General features: G+C 41.8%; 1 protein-coding gene across 6 annotated transcripts in view; it reads right to left on the bottom strand.

Moving 5' to 3' along the window:
• Window positions 1-20,843, bottom strand: part of Mctp (multiple C2 domain and transmembrane region protein) — a 490,516-nt gene that overhangs the window by 359,464 nt on the left and 110,209 nt on the right. For all 6 annotated transcript variants that reach the window (XM_070091410.1, XM_070091407.1, XM_070091409.1 and 3 more), the window contains exon 5: window positions 18,813-18,991. In XM_070091410.1, the coding sequence (XP_069947511.1) occupies window positions 18,813-18,991 (179 nt within the window). The remainder of the gene's footprint in view (window positions 1-18,812; window positions 18,992-20,843) is intronic.

Raw genomic sequence — 20,843 nt, forward strand, 5'->3', positions numbered from 1 at the left:
TTTCTCCTCTCGATTCTCTCTCTCTCTCTCTCTCCTTTTTCTCCTCTCTCTCGATTCTCTCTCTCTCTCTCCTTTTCCTCCTCTCTCTCAATTCCCTCTCTCTCCTTTTTCTCCTCTCTCGATTCTCTTGCTCTCCTTTTCTCCTCTCTCTCGATACTCTCTCCTTTTTCTCCTCTCTTCTCTCTCAATTCTTTCCTGGATCTTAGTGCTAATGAAAGCTTTTAAATTTTTCCCCATTATTCCTAACTTACTCCCAAAACTGGTATTCCTCCATACTTGCAAGAATAACTTAAACTACCAGGGGAAAATGAAACGGGTATCAAAGAGAACGGAGGATTCAATTCCTGCTCCGCTCAAACTGTAAATAAATCGGAGGGTTCGATGCTGCCTGCTTCGATTAAACAGTATGTATGAATGAAAACGGAGGGTTCTATGCCGGCTCCAACTAAACAGTAAGTTGAATGGGGCCCCTTGACCATCCAGTCTTCTCACCAACAAATCAAGAGTGTCCTACAACAGTTCCCTTGATATAATAAATAGAGCTCAATGAAACAATTTGTCACTGGAAAATTTTGGGTTCCTAGAGTCTATTCCTCCAAATCGCTTCAAGGTCCAAAAAGGTGACAGAATTAACTAGTATCTCCTGCCTTGACTTGACTTACAATAGAGACTATAACAATCACCAAATCTTTTAAATACCTGTACTGTAGTCCTACCATAGAGAGTGATTACTCATGGCTGGTGGTAACCGTCTGTGGTATGCGGCGTTGAAGGTCCAATGGTAGATCCAAGACGGAGTCAAATTCTTGATTCAGTCGAGTAATCCTGACAAGGTCGCCACTTGTGAAGGCTTACTCAGCCCTGTAAGATCTTAAGTAGGTATTACCAAGGCTGGCTACTCATTAAGAAACTTAATGAATAGAAAAAGTATAATAACATACACATATAAACACTTTATTGTTATAATTGAAAATATAAAACATTTAAATATGAACTTTTATCCTACGTGAAAGAGAAATGAAAAATGAAATATAAAAATGACATTTGAATTCAACGCTATTATGTACAGTTATACTGGGGTGTCTGGTTGATGTTGACACCATGCCTTGTAGAAATTGTAGCCCTTGCTGATGATGTGGGGGGTCACAGCTGTTGAGTGACAACCCAACGACTAGTTCGGACTAGTTCGTCACAGTGTCTCTAGCCTTGAATAATCCGTCAAGATGATAGAAATGCAGGTCTTTCACCACTGCAAAGATGAGGGGTAGTTGCCTGGGGTTGGCTACACTCAGGTATGTAGATAAAAAGTGACGAGCCAGAACTCATGTGAAGTTCGTCTCCTTCAGCACTGTCTCTGTAGTTGCCAGATGACCCAAGCTGACATTCCAAGAGTCGTGTTGGGAGCTGTAAGTCAAGTGCTTATCCATTTGGTCGGAGCCCCACACGTCACCTTTCCGGGTGGAAAAAAGGGGGGGAGGGGATAGCAGGAGCTAGACATTGACCCTACCTTAACAAGCAGACTGGCAATCAAACTATCGTCACCATATATTCGATCGCTACTCCTATCTGTTGAGCTTTTCCCTCACACTAACCTAACCTGATCTAACCTAACCTAATCTAACTTAACCTAATCTGACCTGACCTGACCTGACCTAACTTAACCATACCTAATTTAACCTAACCTAACCTGATCTAACCTTTCCTAACCTTGCCTAACCAAACTCAAGCTGATCTAACCTAACCTAAGATGCCCTAACTTAATCTAACCTAACCGAAACTAACCTAAGTGGGAGAACCAAAACACTGTAGCAGTTTCTTCGTGGCGTCTGCTGGAATATTCGCTTTAGCCCTCAGCATTAAAAACAATGAACATACATATAATGCCACGATATTACGTAAGATGTTTCCAATACTTACATATCGTAAATAAATGATTAAGTTAAATGACTGATGTTTTTTATATATGTGTAATGCCATCATTTATAAATTGTCAACGTGCACAGGTCATGTTCTATCAGTTAATAATCGAATTAAAATATTTTTTTTGTTTTATTTGTTTATCGTATTTAAATTGTGATTTTTTCCCCAGTGACTATTTTTCCTAGCCAAAATTGCGACTTCTTTTCTGTGATTTTTTTCCGGACACCGAAAGATTTACACTGAGAGATATACACCTCAGTGTATAAACACTGAGAGATATACACCTCAGTGTATATACAGTGAGAGATATACACCTCAGTGTATAAACACTGAGAGATATACACCTCAGTGTATATACAGTGAGAGATATACACCTCAGTGTATATACAGTGAGAGATATACACCTCAGTGTATAAACACTGAGAGACATAAACCTCTAGGCATATATACATTGAGAGACAGACACTTCTCGGTGTATATATATATATCAGATAATGTATATATTCCATATACTGTTTTAAGTTGACTTTCACTAGTGAGGATCTACTTGACTTAATACTGTAATATTTACACACTTTTAACATTAATAAATTTAAGTACTAATTTTAAATATCGTGAACAGTGTTACCAGATGCAGTGAGGGATCAGTGACGTGTACAGTGTTGCCAGATGCAGTGAGGGATCAGTGACGTGTACAGTGTTGCCAGATGCAGTGTGGGATCAGTGACGTGTACAGTGTTGCCAGATGCAGTGTGGGGAACCAGTGACGTGCACAGTGTGCCAGATGCAGTGTGGGACCAGTGACGTGTACAGTGTTGCCAGATGCAGTGTGGGACCAGTGACGTGTACAGTGTTGCCAGATGCAGTGTGGGGAACCAGTGACGTGTACAGTGTTGCCAAATGCAGTGAGGGATCAGTGACGTGTACAGTGTTGCCAGATGCAGTGTGGGATCAGTGACGTGTACAGTGTTGCCAGATGCAGTGTGGGGAACCAGTGACGTGCACAGTGTTGCCAGATGCAGTGTGGGACCAGTGACGTGTACAGTGTTGCCAGATGCAGTGTGGGACCAGTGACGTGTACAGTGTTGCCAGATGCAGTGTGAGATCAGTGACGTGTACAGTGTTGCCAGATGCAGTGTGGGGAACCAGTGACGTGTACAGTGTTGCCAGATGCAGTGTGGGACCAGTGACATGTACAGTGTTGCCAGATGCAGTGTGGTACCAGTGACGTGTACAGTGTTGCCAGATGCAGTGTGGAACCAGTGACGTGTACAGTGTTGCCAGATGCAGTGTGAGATTAGTGACGTGTACAGTGTTGCCAGATGCAGTGAGGGACCAGTGACGTGTACAGTGTTGCCAGATGCAGTGTGGGACCAGTGACATGTACAGTGTTGCCAGATGCAGTGTGGTACCAGTGACGTGTACAGTGTTGCCAGATGCAGTGTGGAACCAGTGACGTGTACAGTGTTGCCAGATGCAGTGTGAGATAAGTGACGTGTACAGTGTTGCCAGATGCAGTGAGGGACCAGTGACGTGTACAGTGTTGCCAGATGCAGTGTGGGAGTGACGTGTACAGTGTTGCCAGATGCAGTGTGAGATTAGTGACGTGTACAGTGTTGCCAGATGCAGTGAGGGACCAGTGACGTGTACAGTGTTGCCAGATGCAGTGTGGGACCAGTGACGTGTACAGTGTTGCCAGATGCAGTGTGGGACCAGTGACGTGTACAGTGTTGCCAGATGCAGTGTGGGATTAGTGACGTGTACAGTGTTGCCAGATGCAGTGTAGGACCAGTGACGAGTACAGTGTTGCCAGATGCAGTGTGGGGAACCAGTGACGTGCACAGTGTTGCCAGATGCAGTGTGGGACCAGTGACGTGTACAGTGTTGCCAGATGCAGTGAGGGACAAGTGACGTGTACAGTATTGCCAGATGCAGTGAGGGACCAGTGACGTGTACAGTGTTGCCAGATGCAGTGTGGGACCAGTGACATGTACAGTGCTGCCAGATGCAGTGTGGGACCAGTGACGTGCACAGTGTTGCCAGATGCAGTGTGGGAGTGACGTGTACAGTGTTGTCAGATGCAGTGTGGGACTAGTGACGTGTACAGTCTTACCAGATGCAGTGTGGGACCAGTGACGTGTAAAGTGTTGCCAGATGCAGTGTGGGATCAGTGACGTGTACTGTGTTGCCAGATGCAGTGTGAGATCAGTGACGTGTACAGTGTTGCCAGACGCAGTGTGGGATCAGTGGCGTGTAATGTTGCCAGACAAAACAACTAGTGACGTGTACGGTGTTGTCAGATTAAACAGCCAGTGACATGTACAGTGTTGTCAGATAAAGAAATTAGTGAAGTGTACAGTGTTACCACATACAAAGTGTGGCCACAGCTTTGGATTAGGAGCCAATCAGAAGCCTTGAAGCCAGTAAAGATTATACGTAAACTTAATCACAAACAGATAATTACAATAATTAACAATAACAAGTCGCTAACAATCACAATATTTATCAATCACAAACATTAACAATCACAAAAAAATTATCAATTATATAAAGTCAAAGATAAGTAACAATCACAATCATATCATTAGCAATCACAAATAATAAAAAAGAATCACATATAAAAACAATCACAAGTAAACAATCACAAACACATAAATAACAGTTACAAACACGTAATTTACAATAACCAATAAATCATTAAAACGGGGTGGAAATCAACCCCCTCCTGGCTTGTCTTGTATTGTTAAGATCGCCTGTATATATATATATATATATATATATATATATATATATATATATATATATATATATATATATATATATATATATATATATATATATATAATATATATATATATATATATATATATATATATATATATATATATATATATATATATATATATATATATATTATCACACTGGCCGATTCCCACCAAGGCAGGGTGGCCCGAAAAAGAAAAACTTTCACCATCATTCACTCCATCACTGTCTTGCCAGAAGGGTGCTTTACACTACAGTTTTTAAACTGCAACATTAACACCCCTCCTTCAGAGTGCAGGCACTGTACTTCCCATCTCCAGGACTCAAGTCCGGCCTGCAGGTTTCCCTGAACCCCTTCATAAATGTTACTTTGCTCACACTCCAACAGCACGTCAAGTATTAAAAGCCATTTGTCTCCATTCACTCCTATCAAACACGCTCACGCATACCCGCTGCAAGTCCAAGCCCCTCGCACACAAAACCTCCTTTACCCCCTCTCTCCAACCTTTCCTAGGCCTACCCCTACCCCGCCTTCCTTCCACTACAGACTGATACTCTCTTGAAGTCATTCTGTTTCGCTCCATTCTCTCTACATGTCCGAACCACCTCAACAACCCTTCCTCAGCCCTCTGGACAATAGTTTTGGCAATCCCGCACCTCCTGCTAACTTCCAAACTACGAATTCTCTGCATTATATTCACACCACACATTGCCCTCAGACATGACATCTCCACTGCCTCCAGCCTTCTCCTTGCTGCAGCATTCATCACCCATGCTTCACACCCATACAGGAGCGTTGGTAAAACTATACTCTCATACATTCCTCTCTTTGCTTCCAAGGACAAAGTTCTTTGTCTTCACAGACTCCTAAGTGCACCGCTCACCCTTTTCCCCTCATCAATTCTATTATTCACTCATCTTTCATAGACCCATCCGCTGACACGTCCACTCCCAAATATCTGAAAACATGCACCTCCTCCATACTCTCTCCCTCCAATCTGATATCCAATCTTTCATCACCTAATCTTTTTATCCTCATAACCTTACTCTTTCCTGTATTCACTTTCAATTTTCTTCTTTTACATACCCTACCAAATTCATCCACCAACCTCTGCAACTTTATGTGTGATTCTTTATCTTTTAACTCCACACCTCTTGCCAAGACCCTCGCATTTACTTCTCTTACAACCCCATCTATAAATATATTGAACAACCACGGTGACATCACACACCCTTGTCTAAGGCCTACTTTTACTGGGAAATAATCTCCCTCTAACTTGAGCCTTACTATCCTCGTAAAAACTCTTCACTGCTTTCAGTAACCTACCTCCTATACCATACACCTGCAATATCTGCCACATTGCCCCCCTATCCACCCTGTCATACGCCTTTTCCAAATCCATAAATGCCAAAAAAAACTCTTTAGCCTTATCTAAATACTGTTCACTTATATGTTTCACTGTAAACACCTGGTCCACACACCCCCTACCTTTCCTAAAGCCTCCTTGTTCATCTGCTATCCTATTCTCCGTCTTACTCTTAATTCTTTCAATAATAACTCTACCATACACTTTACCAGGTATACTCAACAGACTTATCCCCCTATAATTTTTGCACTCTCTTTTGTCCCCTTTGCCTTTATACAAAGGAACTATGCATGCTCTCTGCCAATCCCTAGGTACCTTACTCTCTTCCATACATTTATTAAATAATTGCACCAACCACTCCAAAACTATATCCCCACCTGCTTTATCATCTCTATCTTTATATATATATATATATATATATATATATATATATATATATATATATATATATATATATATATATATATATTCTTTCTTTCAACACACCGGCTGTATCCCACCGAGGCGGGGTGGCCCAAAAGGAAAACGAAAGTTTCTCCTTTTACATTTAGTAATATATACAGGAGAAGGGGTAACTAGCCCCTTGCTCCCAGCATTTTAGTCGCCTCTTACGACACGCATGGCTTACAGAGGAAGAATTCTGTTCCACTTCCCCATGGAGATAAGAGGAAATAAACAAGAACAAGAATTAGAAAGAAAATAGAAGAAAACCCAGAGGGGTGTGTGTATATATATGCTTGTACATGTATGTGTAGTGTGACCTAAGTGTAAGTAGAAGTAGCAAGACGTACCTGAAATCTTGCATGTTCATGAGACAGAAAAAAGGACACCAGCAATCCTACCATCATGTAAAACAATTACAGGCTTTCGTTTTACACTCACTTGGCAGGACGGTAGTACCTCCCTGGGCGGTTGCTGTCTACCAACCTACTACCTAGGATATATATATATATATATACATATTTATATATATATATTGTATATATATATATATATATATATATATATTGTATATATATATATATATATATTTACATATATATATATATATATATATGCACTAGAGGTGGACCCCAATACTATTTCCTTTTAAGTATTACTTTTAAGACTATTACTTAATACTATTACTATTATTATTGTCATTATTAACCAAGAAAGAATATTCCTGGCTAATGATAACTTTAGTCCCGATATTACTACTGGTAGTTTACTATTACTACTGCTAGTAATACTATTAGTAGTTACTAATACCGCTGACAACACTACTACTACTACGTTTGGTAAAATGATTAGTAACATTGCTATTAGTAACACAGTAACACAAGTAGCCTTAATTAAGAACAGAAACACATAACACAATGGTAGATGTAATAAGCATAAGACTCACCTCGCTGTGTTGCAAGGTCACTCGCCTGGCTGTGTTGCAAGGTCACTCACCTCGCTGTGTTGCAAGGTCACTCACCTGGTTGTGTTGCAAGGTCACTCACCTCGCTGTGTTGCAAGGTCACTCGCCTGGTTGTGTTGCAAGGTCACTCACCTCGTTGTGTTGCAAGGTCACTCGCCTGGCTGTGTTGCAAGGTCACTCACCTCGCTGTGTTGCAAGGTCACTCGCCTGGTTGTGTTGCAAGGTCACTCGCCTGGTTGTGTTGCAAGGTCACTCACCTCGCTGTGTTGCAAGGTCACTCGCCTGGTTGTGTTGCAAGGTCACTCACCTCGCTGTGTTGCAAGGTCACTCGCCTGGCTGTGTTGCAAGGTCACTCACCTCGCTGTGTTGCAAGGTCACTCACCTGGTTGTGTTGCAAGTTCACTCATCTGGTTGTGTTGCAAGGTCACTCACCTGGTTGTGTTGCAAGGTCACTCGCCTGGTTGTGTTGCAAGGTCACTCACCTGGTTGTGTTGCAAGGTCACTCACCTGGTTGTGTTGCAAGGTCACTCACCTGGTTGTGTTGCAAAGGTCACTCGCCTGGTTGTGTTGCAAGGTCACTCACCTGGCTGTGTTGCAAGGTCACTCACATGGTTGTATTGCAAGGTCACTCACCTGGCTGTGTTGCAAGGTCACTCACCTGGTGTTGCAAGGTCACTCACCTGGTTGTGTTGAAAGATCACTCACCTGGCTGTGTTGCAAGGTCACTCACCTGGCTGTGTTGCAAGGTCACTCACCTTGTTGTGTTTCAAGGTCACTCACCTGGTTGTGTTGCGAGGTCACTCACATGGTTGTGTTGCAAGGTCACTCTCCTTGTTGAGAATTTTTGGCCTTACCTGCTGTGTTTAATTTATTATAAATATAAACACTTAGCTGATAAATGACAGCAAATCGTCTACACAGCCGCCCCTGCAGACGAGGTCTAGAAGCTGTCGAAACCATCACAACAGTGGGCTGTCAAGAGATACAATTTGTAAGTATAAATTACCCCTAGGGGGTGTTATGTCAGCATATTTCATTCGATGATGGCTGACGAAATACTTACTTGTTTGGACTCAAAAGTCCACACCTTACTGCCGATTATAGGTTGATTACAAACTCCTTGTGACTCAAGAATTGCGCAATCCCCCGATCTACAAGAAATTCGTAACATACCTTGCTCTTTGTAACGTGAGCTATGGTGTTCTCAACACCTTCGACAGATATCGGTGACTTGATAGAAGCTGAAGTGTCCTTGGATGTCCACGTCTTCCATTGTCTCGGAAACGCACACTGGTACACTATGTTCCACAAGATTTGTCTTTATTGTTCACAATGTATCACAAGAGAAGCTGATCACACTTCTCTTAAGAGTTTATTGTGTTTTGTGAGACACTTTATTCACACTAATGCACAGATCAGTGTCCTTTGCTGGTTATCCTGGCGTCAGTGTCTCGTAGTAGAGTCAAAGTTAGTCTGCCAGACGCTACAGCGCTCCATCCCGTCACTGCCCCCAGCACAAAAAAAAAAAACGCTGACCTAGTACCTTGCATCCTTGTCACCTCCTCGATGAAGCAAAGCAGAATGTTTGTTTCTTGCTGTCTTAATCATAGACAACAATGTACACTAGTTTTACTATGGTAATAAAGTGGGAGCAGGATTTTCCTTAATTGTCCTGCTAAGTAAGAGATGTACTGTCTCTTATAAAAATACACGTTGCAACACCGCTGCAAGGAGCAGAGGTCATTTGACTACGTGGCATAGCATCTGTGATCAATTACTCACTCTAGCAGTAAACAAGATGCTCGCCCCTTCTGAGTGGCCCCTCAGGGCTGAAAGGGCAGAAGGGGGCTGAAGGGGGCTGATACCCCCCTCCTGGAGAAAATTTATCCACACTGGGGGGCGGCGGAGGTTCGCTGCAGGTGAACTATTCATCACTTAACATTAATTTAATTTTCTCACTCGCCACCACTGCTGCTTGTCTTTTCTGAACAGCTTTAGTCTGTGTGGTTTCTGGAGAATCACTAATTTTGTTTTCAACACTGTGTAATTCTAACGGCACTAGTTTATTTATTGTCCGCTTATTCACTACACCTTTGCTCAAAACATCAACTGTCCTGATGATTCCATTTGCATCAGGATATATGGTCACAATTTTTCCAAGTGGCCATTGGGACCTCGGACCATCATTGTCAATAATCACTATGTCACCAGGTCTTAAGGACTTATGATTTTCAGGAACACCAGCTCCATAGAAGTGTTCTCTCAATGAGGTGAGATAGTCTTCTCGCCAAATTTTCTCCCAACGTTCAATCACTTTATTAAGGTGTTTGAATTTACGTCTGAGTTGCTCAGGTTCGAAATAAGTAGGATCCTTTATGATTTCTTTATCATTCATGGGAGGAACAGGTTCGAGCCTTCTGCCATGGAGTAAATGAGATGGACTTAACACTTCTAAATTGTCCAGATCATCGGTAACATAAGTTAGAGGTCTGTTGTTGACTCTATTTTCTATTTCAGTCACAACTGTACGGAATTCTTCTAAGTCTGACGATGAAGAGTCTTCCTTAAACAACGTTTTACAATGCCGATCATTCTTTCATAAAATCCGCCGTGCCATGGAGATTTAGGAGGAATGTATCTCCAACGACACCTGCGTTGATTCAGCATCTGTTGTACTTCTGGTTGATCAAAGATCTTGCTTATATAAGCAGCACCAGCAATAAAGTTCGTTGCATTGTCTGAAATCATCAGTTTGGGACATGCCCTTCTGGCTGCAAACCTTCTGAATAATTTGATAAAGGTTTCAGCAGACATGTCAGTGGCTACTTCTAGATGTACTGCTCTAGTTGTAGCACAAGTGAACAAACAGATGTACACCTTGATGGGAACTTTGTCAACTGTTTTGGTTAAAATTATTGGTCCAATATAATCTACACCTGTTACCTCAAATGGAGTGATATGACAAACTCTTTCAGAGGGATATGGAGGTGGACCTGGATACTGACATACTCGCATATCATAGTGACGACAAGTAATACAGTCCTTTATTTGTTTTTTCACACTTTGTCGACCTTGAGGTATCCAGTAGGATTGTCGTATATGACAAAGTGTGTCAGCTACCCCACCATGTAACACGTTACTGTGGGCGTTCTGGACAATCAGTTTTGTCAGCCAATGATTCTTGGGGATCAATATTGGATGTATGGCTTCTTTAGGTAGTGAAGAATTATGAATTCTTCCTCGACATCTTATAATCTTTTCTGAGTCGAGATAAAGTCCTAAAGAATTAATCATGACAGGTTTCTTTGGGGATTTATCTTGTGTTTCTAGAAATTTATATTCTGTAGAGAAAACGTCTTTCTGTATTAGTTTCACCCAGTATTTAATGGGTTCAAGACATTCATAATCAGGTTTTATTCTTTTAATGAATTTAAAGACAAGAGCTGTAACTCTTAAGAGTTTACCCAAAGATGAGTATTTAGATCCATCAATGACTATTTCTGTTGTGTCTGCAGTATTTACACAACTTATTTCTGCTGTGTTCAAGCAGACTGTTTCTTCTGGCATAATGTGAGCTTTTTGCTGAGGCCAGTTATTTCCATTAGAGAGCCAGTTCGGTCCGTGGAGCCATAATTTATTATCCACAAATTTCTTAAGTGGGACACCACGTGACAACATGTCAGCTGGATTCTCTTGGGTAGAGACGTGAAGAAAGAGATAATCTCTCTGCATCTCTTTTATTTCTGCTACTCTGTTCTGTACATAGACCAACTTACTCTTATTATTTCTTAACCACTGGAGAACTGCCTCATTATCACTCCAGATCACGGTTTTCTCAATAGTGAGATGATCAAGTACTTTGTTGAGATAGACAGCTAATTTTGTACCTACATAGAGTGCTGTCAGTTCCAATTGTGGTACTGTTCTGACCTTCAAGGGTGCTACCCTGGCCTTTGAAGTAATTAGTGTACTTCCTTCAGCATTACTCATGTAAGCTACATCGCCATAACCTCTGGTTGACGCATCACAGAACACATGTAATGTGTAATTGTTTCCCTCTTGACCTATTTGTCTGGGAAATTTAATTTGATGAAGTTGTTTAAACTCCCTGGATATTTCATCCCATGCTTGACTCATTTCTAGAGGCAAGTTCTCATCCCATCCAATTTTGAGTTTCCATGCATCTTGCATAAGCATTTTACCCTTTATGGTAATTGGTGAGACGAGTCCTAGAGGATCAAAACATTGTGATACCTCTGACAGTAAACTACGTTTAGTGAGTGTACTGCATGATTTATTATTTATCCTTTTGAGACTCAAAGTATCTTCCTGTGTGTTCCAATTAAGTCCCAGCATATTGTTGCAATCAGGAATTTCAGTTTCAGGGAAATCTTCTTTGATAAGTTCCCTGAATTGCTTTGAATTTGTATTCCACATCCTTAGAGGCATGTTTGCTTCTTTCATCTCCTTGTTAGCTTCTCTGTATAAGGATTTCAAATCCTCCTCTTTATTCACAGTACCTTGAAGATTGTCCACATAGAAACTTTTCTTTAAGACTTCTTTGAAGGGACTTTCAGATTTCTTCAAATGTGTATTTAGAGTAGCTTCTAGTAAGAATGGAGAGGATGTTGCACCAAATAATACTGATTTAAAACGATAAGTTTTCACAGGACTTTGAGGATCATGTGGATTTTCAGGCCACAAGAATCGAGTATAATCTCTATCTATTTCTTGTAGTCCTACTCTTAAGAAAGCTTTGGAAATATCCGCCGTGTAGGCATATGGGTTTGTGCGAAATTTCATAAGCACGTCTCCAAGCTTCTCAGTTAGTGAGGGTCCGGTCATCAGACAGTCATTAAGACTTGCTACATCTTTATTTGCACGTGCGCTGCAATTATATACAACACGTAGTGGAGTGGTTTCAGAATCTTTTCTGACTCCATGGTGCGGGAGATAATGAGCTTCTGTCTTCAACTTATCTTCGACTATTTCCTCAATGAATTTATTGTCCAACTGTTCTTGTATGATATTATCATAGACAGTCAGTAACTCTGGATTCTTCCTGAGCTCATGTATTTGTGCTTTCATCTGTCCGAAAGCCATGCGATAATTGCTAGGCAGATGTGGTGGATTTAATTTCCATGGTAACCTAACCCAATACTGTCCATCTTTATATTTGACAGTGTCCAAATATTGGTTGTAAGTCCGAGACTCTTGTGGGCTTGGTTTATTTACATCAATACCTATCGCATCTAAATCCCACAACTTATCAACTGGTTCATTCATTTCTTCCAGTAATGATAATTTTTGCTGTGGTACATGATCAGCGGTTATTCTCGTAACTAGTACATTTTCCACTGAATCAATATCAGCTTCTTTCCCACTTTGAGAGGGAATGGGACCACATATCATGTGGCCTCCTGCTGTTTTCAGCAAGTGAACATCATGTTTACTTACTATATTTTGCACAAAACAGTGATAATAATCACTTCCAATGATTAAATCAATTGGACTAATTGTGTCCGTCTGTATGTCAGGACAGGCTAACTTGACCTTAGCTGCTTTCAGTGCTGCAACTGTTTCTTTTAATCCCTGGATCTGCACAGATTTAGGCCAATCATCTACTACCACAGCTTCTACTGTCTTTTTCCTGTTTCCTAGACCAACAGTGATTCTGGCTAGGTCATATGTCTGTTTACCAGAATTGTGGAAAAAACCAGCTATATCTAACTGTATTTTGGCATAGGGTTGTTTATTCAGTTTCTGCAACACTGATCTTCTTATGAAGGACCTTTGTGAGCCTTGATCAAATAGTGTTAGCACATTTGTTTTGTGTAATTTATTAGATAACTCAACTCGAGCTATCGGGAGAGCAGTTGCTTTAAACTTATCTCTCACATTTAATGCTGTTGCTTGTTGACTTCCTGATTCTGTGGAAGTCTGCTGCTGTTCAGCAAAAGTATTTGGGCATAATGCTGTATGATGCATACCCTTGCATTTAAAACACTTCTTCAGTGAGCATTTTCCTCCCTTGTGTTCACCTAAACACTTGATGCATCTTTTCAGCTGATGAACACGTTGTTTACGTGCCTCCATTGATGTGTATTGACTACAATACTGTGCCCAATGTGTTCCATCACAAAGTACACATTTTGGAGTACGTTTATGTGTGACAGTCTGTTTACTGTCTATTGTATTCACAGCTTGATAAATGCCTATATAGGATTTCCCATTATGTGGTTTAGTGGGAGTAGTTATACTCTTTTTATACTGAGTTGAAGGTTTATTATCCACTGGATTTGTGGATTTTTCATCTTGTCTCGTTGCTTGCATGCATGAAACTATTGTTTGTAAACCATTGCTAATTTCCTCACAAGTGAAATAGCGTTTATTGAACATATTTAATCGTTCAATAGTTTGTGGTGACAACTTATCTTGTACAATACCACTGATAAACCAATCACATTGTCTTAGGTCATATTTAGCATCTAGAGATCTGAGACTATTGTCTAATGTAATTCTAAATGCCTGTAAGTCTGAAAAACAATGTTTGGGTGGCTTCAAGCTTGATATTAAGACTGCATGTCTAACTCTAGCCTTGTCAGCATCAAAGTAATTGTCTGCTAAGACACGTAAGGCTATTTGATAATTGCCTTTAACCACCGGAAATGACTTAATCAGATCATAGGGTTCTCCCTTCACAAGACATTTAAGATAATTGAACTTAGCAATCTCATCTATGTCAGTTCGTGAATTTACTATGGATTGAAAACCACTAATGAATTCTTCATAATTATGACCTTGGAAAATAGGTAATGACAATGTAGGTAAGCTTGGTAATGGGACACTTGTTGTTACAGGTGTAACAGGTGTTTGACCACTAGTTACAGTAGGTCTCTGTGACAGAGTTTTACGGCAGATAGCCTGTACTCCTGTCCACCTTAATTGATCACTAAAAGTATCCAAAACATTTTTAATTTCATCCTCAGATGGATTTGATTCAAGAAATTTATTTTCATAATGTGTATAGTCTGAATTAATTATTTCCAGACGTTGTGTAAATAATTCAAACTTGACCTCAAGATCATCAAAATCTATGTTTGTATCTTGAGTTAATCCTAGACAGACTGAAATTAGATTTTCTAATTGTGTAATCTTAGTCTGTAAAGACTGAAACTGAGTTTTCAAACAAGCCATTTTAATGGTATACTGAAAATTCTAGCACCACACTTAGAGTGTTTAAAACACTGTACTGCTATAAACAGCTGAGTTTTTGTTATGCTTAAGTCAGCAATAATCGAGTCAGACACTACTGACCCACTAAGCTTAACCTCTGGGTCAATGACCATGAAGGGTACAGGGTACATGTGTCTGGTGTTTATGGCTTGTTTGCTGTGTCAGCCTGCCCATGATGATTAATCGTAAATAACGATGTTATACACTTCATTCACTATACACTATAAATGTCACTGTATAACTGTAATCACACGTGAATATTACTTACACATATATAAATTTCACTGTTAATATATATTTGAAAGCTTACACTTTATATATAAGTTCCTTTAATATAACAGGTAGATCTATAAGAAACAAACTTTAACACAATCTTGTCTCTTAATTTCTGTCTATAAACATTATAAACACTATGTGTATATATACACTCAGACAAACAACATCACTTGGGTTGCTGTTGTATTAATCAGCGATTTCGTGATTGGAGCAGTTGATGGAGGGTGCAGGATACCATCCCCCGTCTTCTTGTTGGGTGAGTCACCCAGCTCCCGTTTTCGTTGGGTGAACGCTGGGTGAGCGCCCGTTTTCTTTTGGCTGCCCATTCTCTGTGATTGAGTCTGGAGGGACTCATTTATACTGATTTATATTGTAAAACACTAGTTTTACAGCTTTTTTCAAAGGACCTTGGCTCATAGGTTATTTGTACACTGTAGTACAACATATTTGGACCACAGTGTGGTCTTTATCCGGTTCTAGCATGACCAAAACTCTGTTGAGAATTTTTGGCCTTACCTGCTGTGTTTAATTTATTATAAATATAAACACTTAGCTGATAAATGACAGCAAATCGTCTACACAGCCGCCCCTGCAGACGAGGTCTAGAAGCTGTCGAAACCATCACAACAGTGGGCTGTCAAGAGATACAATTTGTAAGTATAAATTACCCCTAGGGGGTGTTATGTCAGCATATTTCATTCGATGATGGCTGACGAAATACTTACTTGTTTGGACTCAAAAGTCCACACCTTACTGCCGATTATAGGTTGATTACAAACTCCTTGTGACTCAAGAATTGCGCAATCCCCCGATCTACAAGAAATTCGTAACATACCTTGCTCTTTGTAACGTGAGCTATGGTGTTCTCAACACCTTCGACAGATATCGGTGACTTGATAGAAGCTGAAGTGTCCTTGGATGTCCGCGTCTTCCATTGTCTAGGAAACGCACACTGGTACACTATGTTCCACAAGATTTGTCTTTATTGTTCACAATGTATCACAAGAGAAGCTGATCACACTTCTCTTAAGAGTTTATTGTGTTTTGTGAGACACTTTATTCACACTAACGCACAGATCAGTGTCCTTTGCTGGTTATCCTGGCGTCAGTGTCTCGTAGTAGAGTCAAAGTTAGTCTGCCAGATGCTACAGCGCTCCATCCCGTCACTGCCCCCAGCACAAAAAAAAAACGCTGACCTAGTACCTTGCATCCTTGTCACCTCCTCGATGAAGCAAAGCAGAATGTTTGTTTCTTGCTGTCTTAATCATAGACAACAATGTACACTAGTTTTACTATGGTAATAAAGTGGGAGCAGGATTTTCCTTAATTGTCCTGCTAAGTAAGAGATGTACTGTCTCTTATAAAAATACATGTTGCAACACCGCTGCAAGGAGCAGAGGTCATTTGACTACGTGGCATAGCATCTGTGATCAATTACTCACTCTAGCAGTAAACAAGATGCTCACCCCTTCTGAGTGGCCCCTCAGGGCTGAAAGGGCAGAAGGGGGCTGAAGGGGGCTGATACCCCCCTCCTGGAGAAAATTTCTCCACACTCCTGGTTGTGTTGCAAGGTCACTCACCTGGTTGTGTTTCAAGGTCACTCACCTGGTTGTGTTGCAAGGTCACTCGCCTGGGTGTGTTGCGAGGTCACTCACCTGGTTGTGTTGCAAGGTCACTCACCTGGTTGTGTTGCGAGGTCACTCACCTGGTTGTGTTTCAAGGTCATTCACCTGGTTGTATTTCAAGGTCACTCACCTGGTTTGTTTCAAGGTCACTCGCCTGGTTGTGTTGCGAGGTCACTCACCTGGTTGTGTTGCAAGGTCACTCACCTGGTTGTGTTGCAAGGTCACTCTCCTGGTTGTGCTGCGAGGTCACTCACCTGGTTGTGTTGCGAGATCACTCACCTGGTTGTGTTGCGATGTCACCTGGTTGTGTTGCGAGGTCACTCACCTGGTTGTGTTGCGAGGCCACTCACCTGGTTGTGTTGCGAAGCCACTCACCTGGTTGTGTTGCGAAACCACTCACCTGGTTGTGTTGCGAGGTCACTCACCTGGTTGTGTTGCAAGGTCACTCACCTGGTTGTGTTGCAAGGTCACTCACCTGGTTGTGCTGCGAGGTCACTCACCTGGTTGTGTTGCGAGGTCACTCACCTAGTTGTGTTGCAAGGTCACTCACCTGGTTGTGTTGCAAGGTCACTCAACTGATTGTGTTGCGAGGTCACTCACCTGGTTGTGTTGCGATGTCACTCACCTAGTTGTGTTGCGAGGCCACTCATCTGGTTGTGTTGCGAGGCCACTCACCTGGCTGTGTTGCAAGGTCACTCACCTGGCTGTGTTGCAAGGTCACTCACCGGGTAGTGTTGCAAGATCACTCACCTGATTGTGTTGCAAGGTGACTCACCTGGTTGTGTTGCGAGATTAATCACCTGGTTGTGTTGCGAGATCACTCACCTGGTTGTGTTGCAAGGTGATTCACCTGGTTGTGTTGCGAGGTCGCTCACCTGGTTGTGTTGCAAAGTGACTCACCTGATTGTGTTGCGAGATCACTTACCTGGTTGTGTTGCAAAGTGACTCACCTGGTTGTGTTGCGAGATCACTCACCTGGTTGTGTTGCAAAGTGACTCACCTGGTTGTGTTGCGAGGTCACTCACCTGGTTGTGTTGCAAGGTCACTCACCTGGTTGTGTTGCGAGGTCACTCACCTGGTTGTGTTTCAAGGTCATTCACCTGGTTGTATTTCAAGGTCACTCACCTGGTTTGTTTCAAGGTCACTCACCTGGTTGTGCTGCGAGGTCACTCACCTGGTTGTGTTGCGAGGTCACTCACCTGGTTGTGTTGCGAGACCACTCACCTGGTTGTGTTGCGAGGCCACTCACCTGGTTGTGTTGCGAGGCCACTCACCTGGTTGTGTTGCGAAACCACTCACCTGGTTGTGTTGCGAGGTCACTCACCTAGTTGTGTTGCAAGGTCACTCACCTGGTTGTGTTGCAAGGTCACTCAACTGGTTGTGTTGCGAGGTCACTCACCTGGTTGTGTTGCGATGTCACCTGGTTGTGTTGCGAGGCCACTCACCTGGTTGTGTTGCGAGGCCACTCATCTGGTTGTGTTGCGAGGCCACTCACCTGGTTGTGTTGCGAAACCACTCACCTGGTTGTGTTGCAAGGTCACTCACCTGGTAGTGTTGCGAGACCACTCACCTGGCTGTGTTGCAAGGTCAATCACCGGGTAGTGTTGCAAGATCACTCACCTGATTGTGTTACAAGGTGACTCACCTGGTTGTGTTGCGAGATTAATCACCTGGTTGTGTTGCAAGGTGATTCACCTGGTTGTGTTGCGAGGTCGCTCACCTGGTTGTGTTGCAAAGTGACTCACCTGATTGTGTTGCGAGATCACTCACCTGGTTGTGTTGCAAAGTGACTCACCTGGTTGTGTTGCGAGATCACTCACCTGGTTGTGTTGCGAGATCACTCACCTGGTTGTGTTGTAAGGTCACTCACCTGGTTGTGTTGCAAGGTCACTCACCTGGTTGTGTTGCGAGATCACTCACCTCTTTGTGTTGCGAGGTCACTCACCTGGTTGTGTTGCGAGATCACTCACCTGGTTGTGTTGCGAGATCACTCACCTGGTTGTGTTACGAGGCGACTCACCTGGTTGTGTTGCGAGATCACTCACCTGGTTGTGTTGCGAGATCACTCACCTGGTTGTGTTGCGAGGTGACTCACCTGGTTGTGTTGCGAGATCACTCACCTGGTTGTGTTGCGAGATCACTCACCTGGTTGTGTTGCGAGGTGACTCACCTGGTTATGTTGCGAGATCACTCACCTGGTTGTGTTGCGAGATCACTCACCTGGTTGGGTTGCGAGGTCTCACTCTCAGAGCAGGCCAGGCCCAGGCTGTGTGACCGAGCGTCGTGCTGACGTACCCTGAGGGGCATGGACGGCGTTAAACTGCCGGGCAGGACACCGCTGGGCACGCTACCTTGGTCCCCAGACTCACCTCCAGTGGTGATGACTACCCCACTGGTGTCTGCAGAGAGAGAGAGAGAGAGAGAGAGAGAGAGAGAGAGAGAGAGAGAGAGAGAGAGAGAGAGAGAGATATTAATACTATAACCAACTCCTAAATCTTTCTGTTTTCTACTTGTATGTATCAACGTTCTTACAGATCGCAAAATGTTAAGAAAAAACTCATCTTTGTTGAAGAGTTTCGAGCCTGGATGTTCATCGCTGAATGACCCATACGGGTTTAGCACCCACTTTTTTTTTAAATAAAAATATTTATAATCAAAACGAAAACTCTGACGAGAGAAAATGGCAGATGTATGAAGAAACATGTGTCTGGTAGATGTATGAACAATAATGTGTCTGGTAGATGTATGAACAATCATGTGTCTGGTAGATGTATGAACAATCATGTGTCTGGTAGATGTATGAACAATCATGTGTCTGGTAGATGTATGAACAATAATGTGTCTGGTAGATGTATGAACAATAATGTGTCTGGTAGATGTATGAACAATCATGTGTCTGGTAGATGTATGAACAATAATGTGTCTGGTAGATGTATGAACAATCATGTGTCTGGTAGATGTATGAACAATAATGTGTCTGGTAGATGTATGAACAATCATGTGTCTGGTAGATGTATGAACAATAATGTGTCTGGTAGATGTATGAACAATAATGTGTCTGGTAGATGTATGAACAATCATGTGTCTGGTAGATGTATGAACAATCATGTGTCTGGTAGATGTATGAACAATCATGTGTCTGGTAGATGTATGAACAATCATGTGTCTGGTAGATGTATGAACAATCATGTGTCTGGTAGATGTATGAACAATCATGTGTCTGGTAGATGTATGAACAATAATGTGTCTGGTAGATGTATGAACAATAATGTGTCTGGTAGATGTATGAACAATCATGTGTCTGGTAGATGTATGAACAATAATGTGTCTGGTAGATGTATGAACAATCATGTGTCTGGTAGATGTATGAACAATAATGTGTCTGGTAGATGTATGAACAATCATGTGTCTGGTAGATGTATGAACAATAATGTGTCTGGTAGATGTATGAACAATAATGTGTCTGGTAGATGTATGAACAATCATGTGTCTGGTAGATGTATGAACAATCATGTGTCTGGTAGATGTATGAACAATCATGTGTCTGGTAGATGTATGAACAATAATGTGTCTGGTAGATGTATGAACAATAATGTGTCTGGTAGATGTATGAACAATCATGTGTCTGGTAGATGTATGAACAATAATGTGTCTGGTAGATGTATGAACAATCATGTGTCTGGTAGATGTATGAACAATAATGTGTCTGGTAGATGTATGAACAATCATGTGTCTGGTAGATGTATGAACAATAATGTGTCTGGTAGATGTATGAACAATAATGTGTCTGGTAGATGTATGAACAATCATGTGTCTGGTAGATGTATGAACAATCATGTGTCTGGTAGATGTATGAACAATCATGTGTCTGGTAGATGTATGAACAATCATGTGTCTGGTAGATGTATGAACAATCATGTGTCTGGTAGATGTATGATCAATCATGTGTCTGGTAGATGTATGAACAATCATGTGTCTGGTAGATGTATGAACAATCATGTGTCTGGTAGATGTATGAACAATCATGTGTCTGGTAGATGTATGAACAATCATGTGTCTGGTAGATGTATGAACAATCATGTGTCTGGTAGATGTATGAACAATCATGTGTCTGGTAGATGTATGAGCAATCATGTGTCTGGTAGATGTATGAACAATCATGTGTCTGGTAGATGTATGAACAATCATGTGTCTGGTAGATGTATGAACAATCATGTGTCTGGTAGATGTATGAACAATCATGTGTCTGGT

Source organism: Cherax quadricarinatus, chromosome 35 (assembly GCF_038502225.1).
Source record: "Cherax quadricarinatus isolate ZL_2023a chromosome 35, ASM3850222v1, whole genome shotgun sequence".
In the NCBI taxonomy this organism is placed as follows: Eukaryota; Metazoa; Arthropoda; class Malacostraca; order Decapoda; family Parastacidae; genus Cherax; species Cherax quadricarinatus.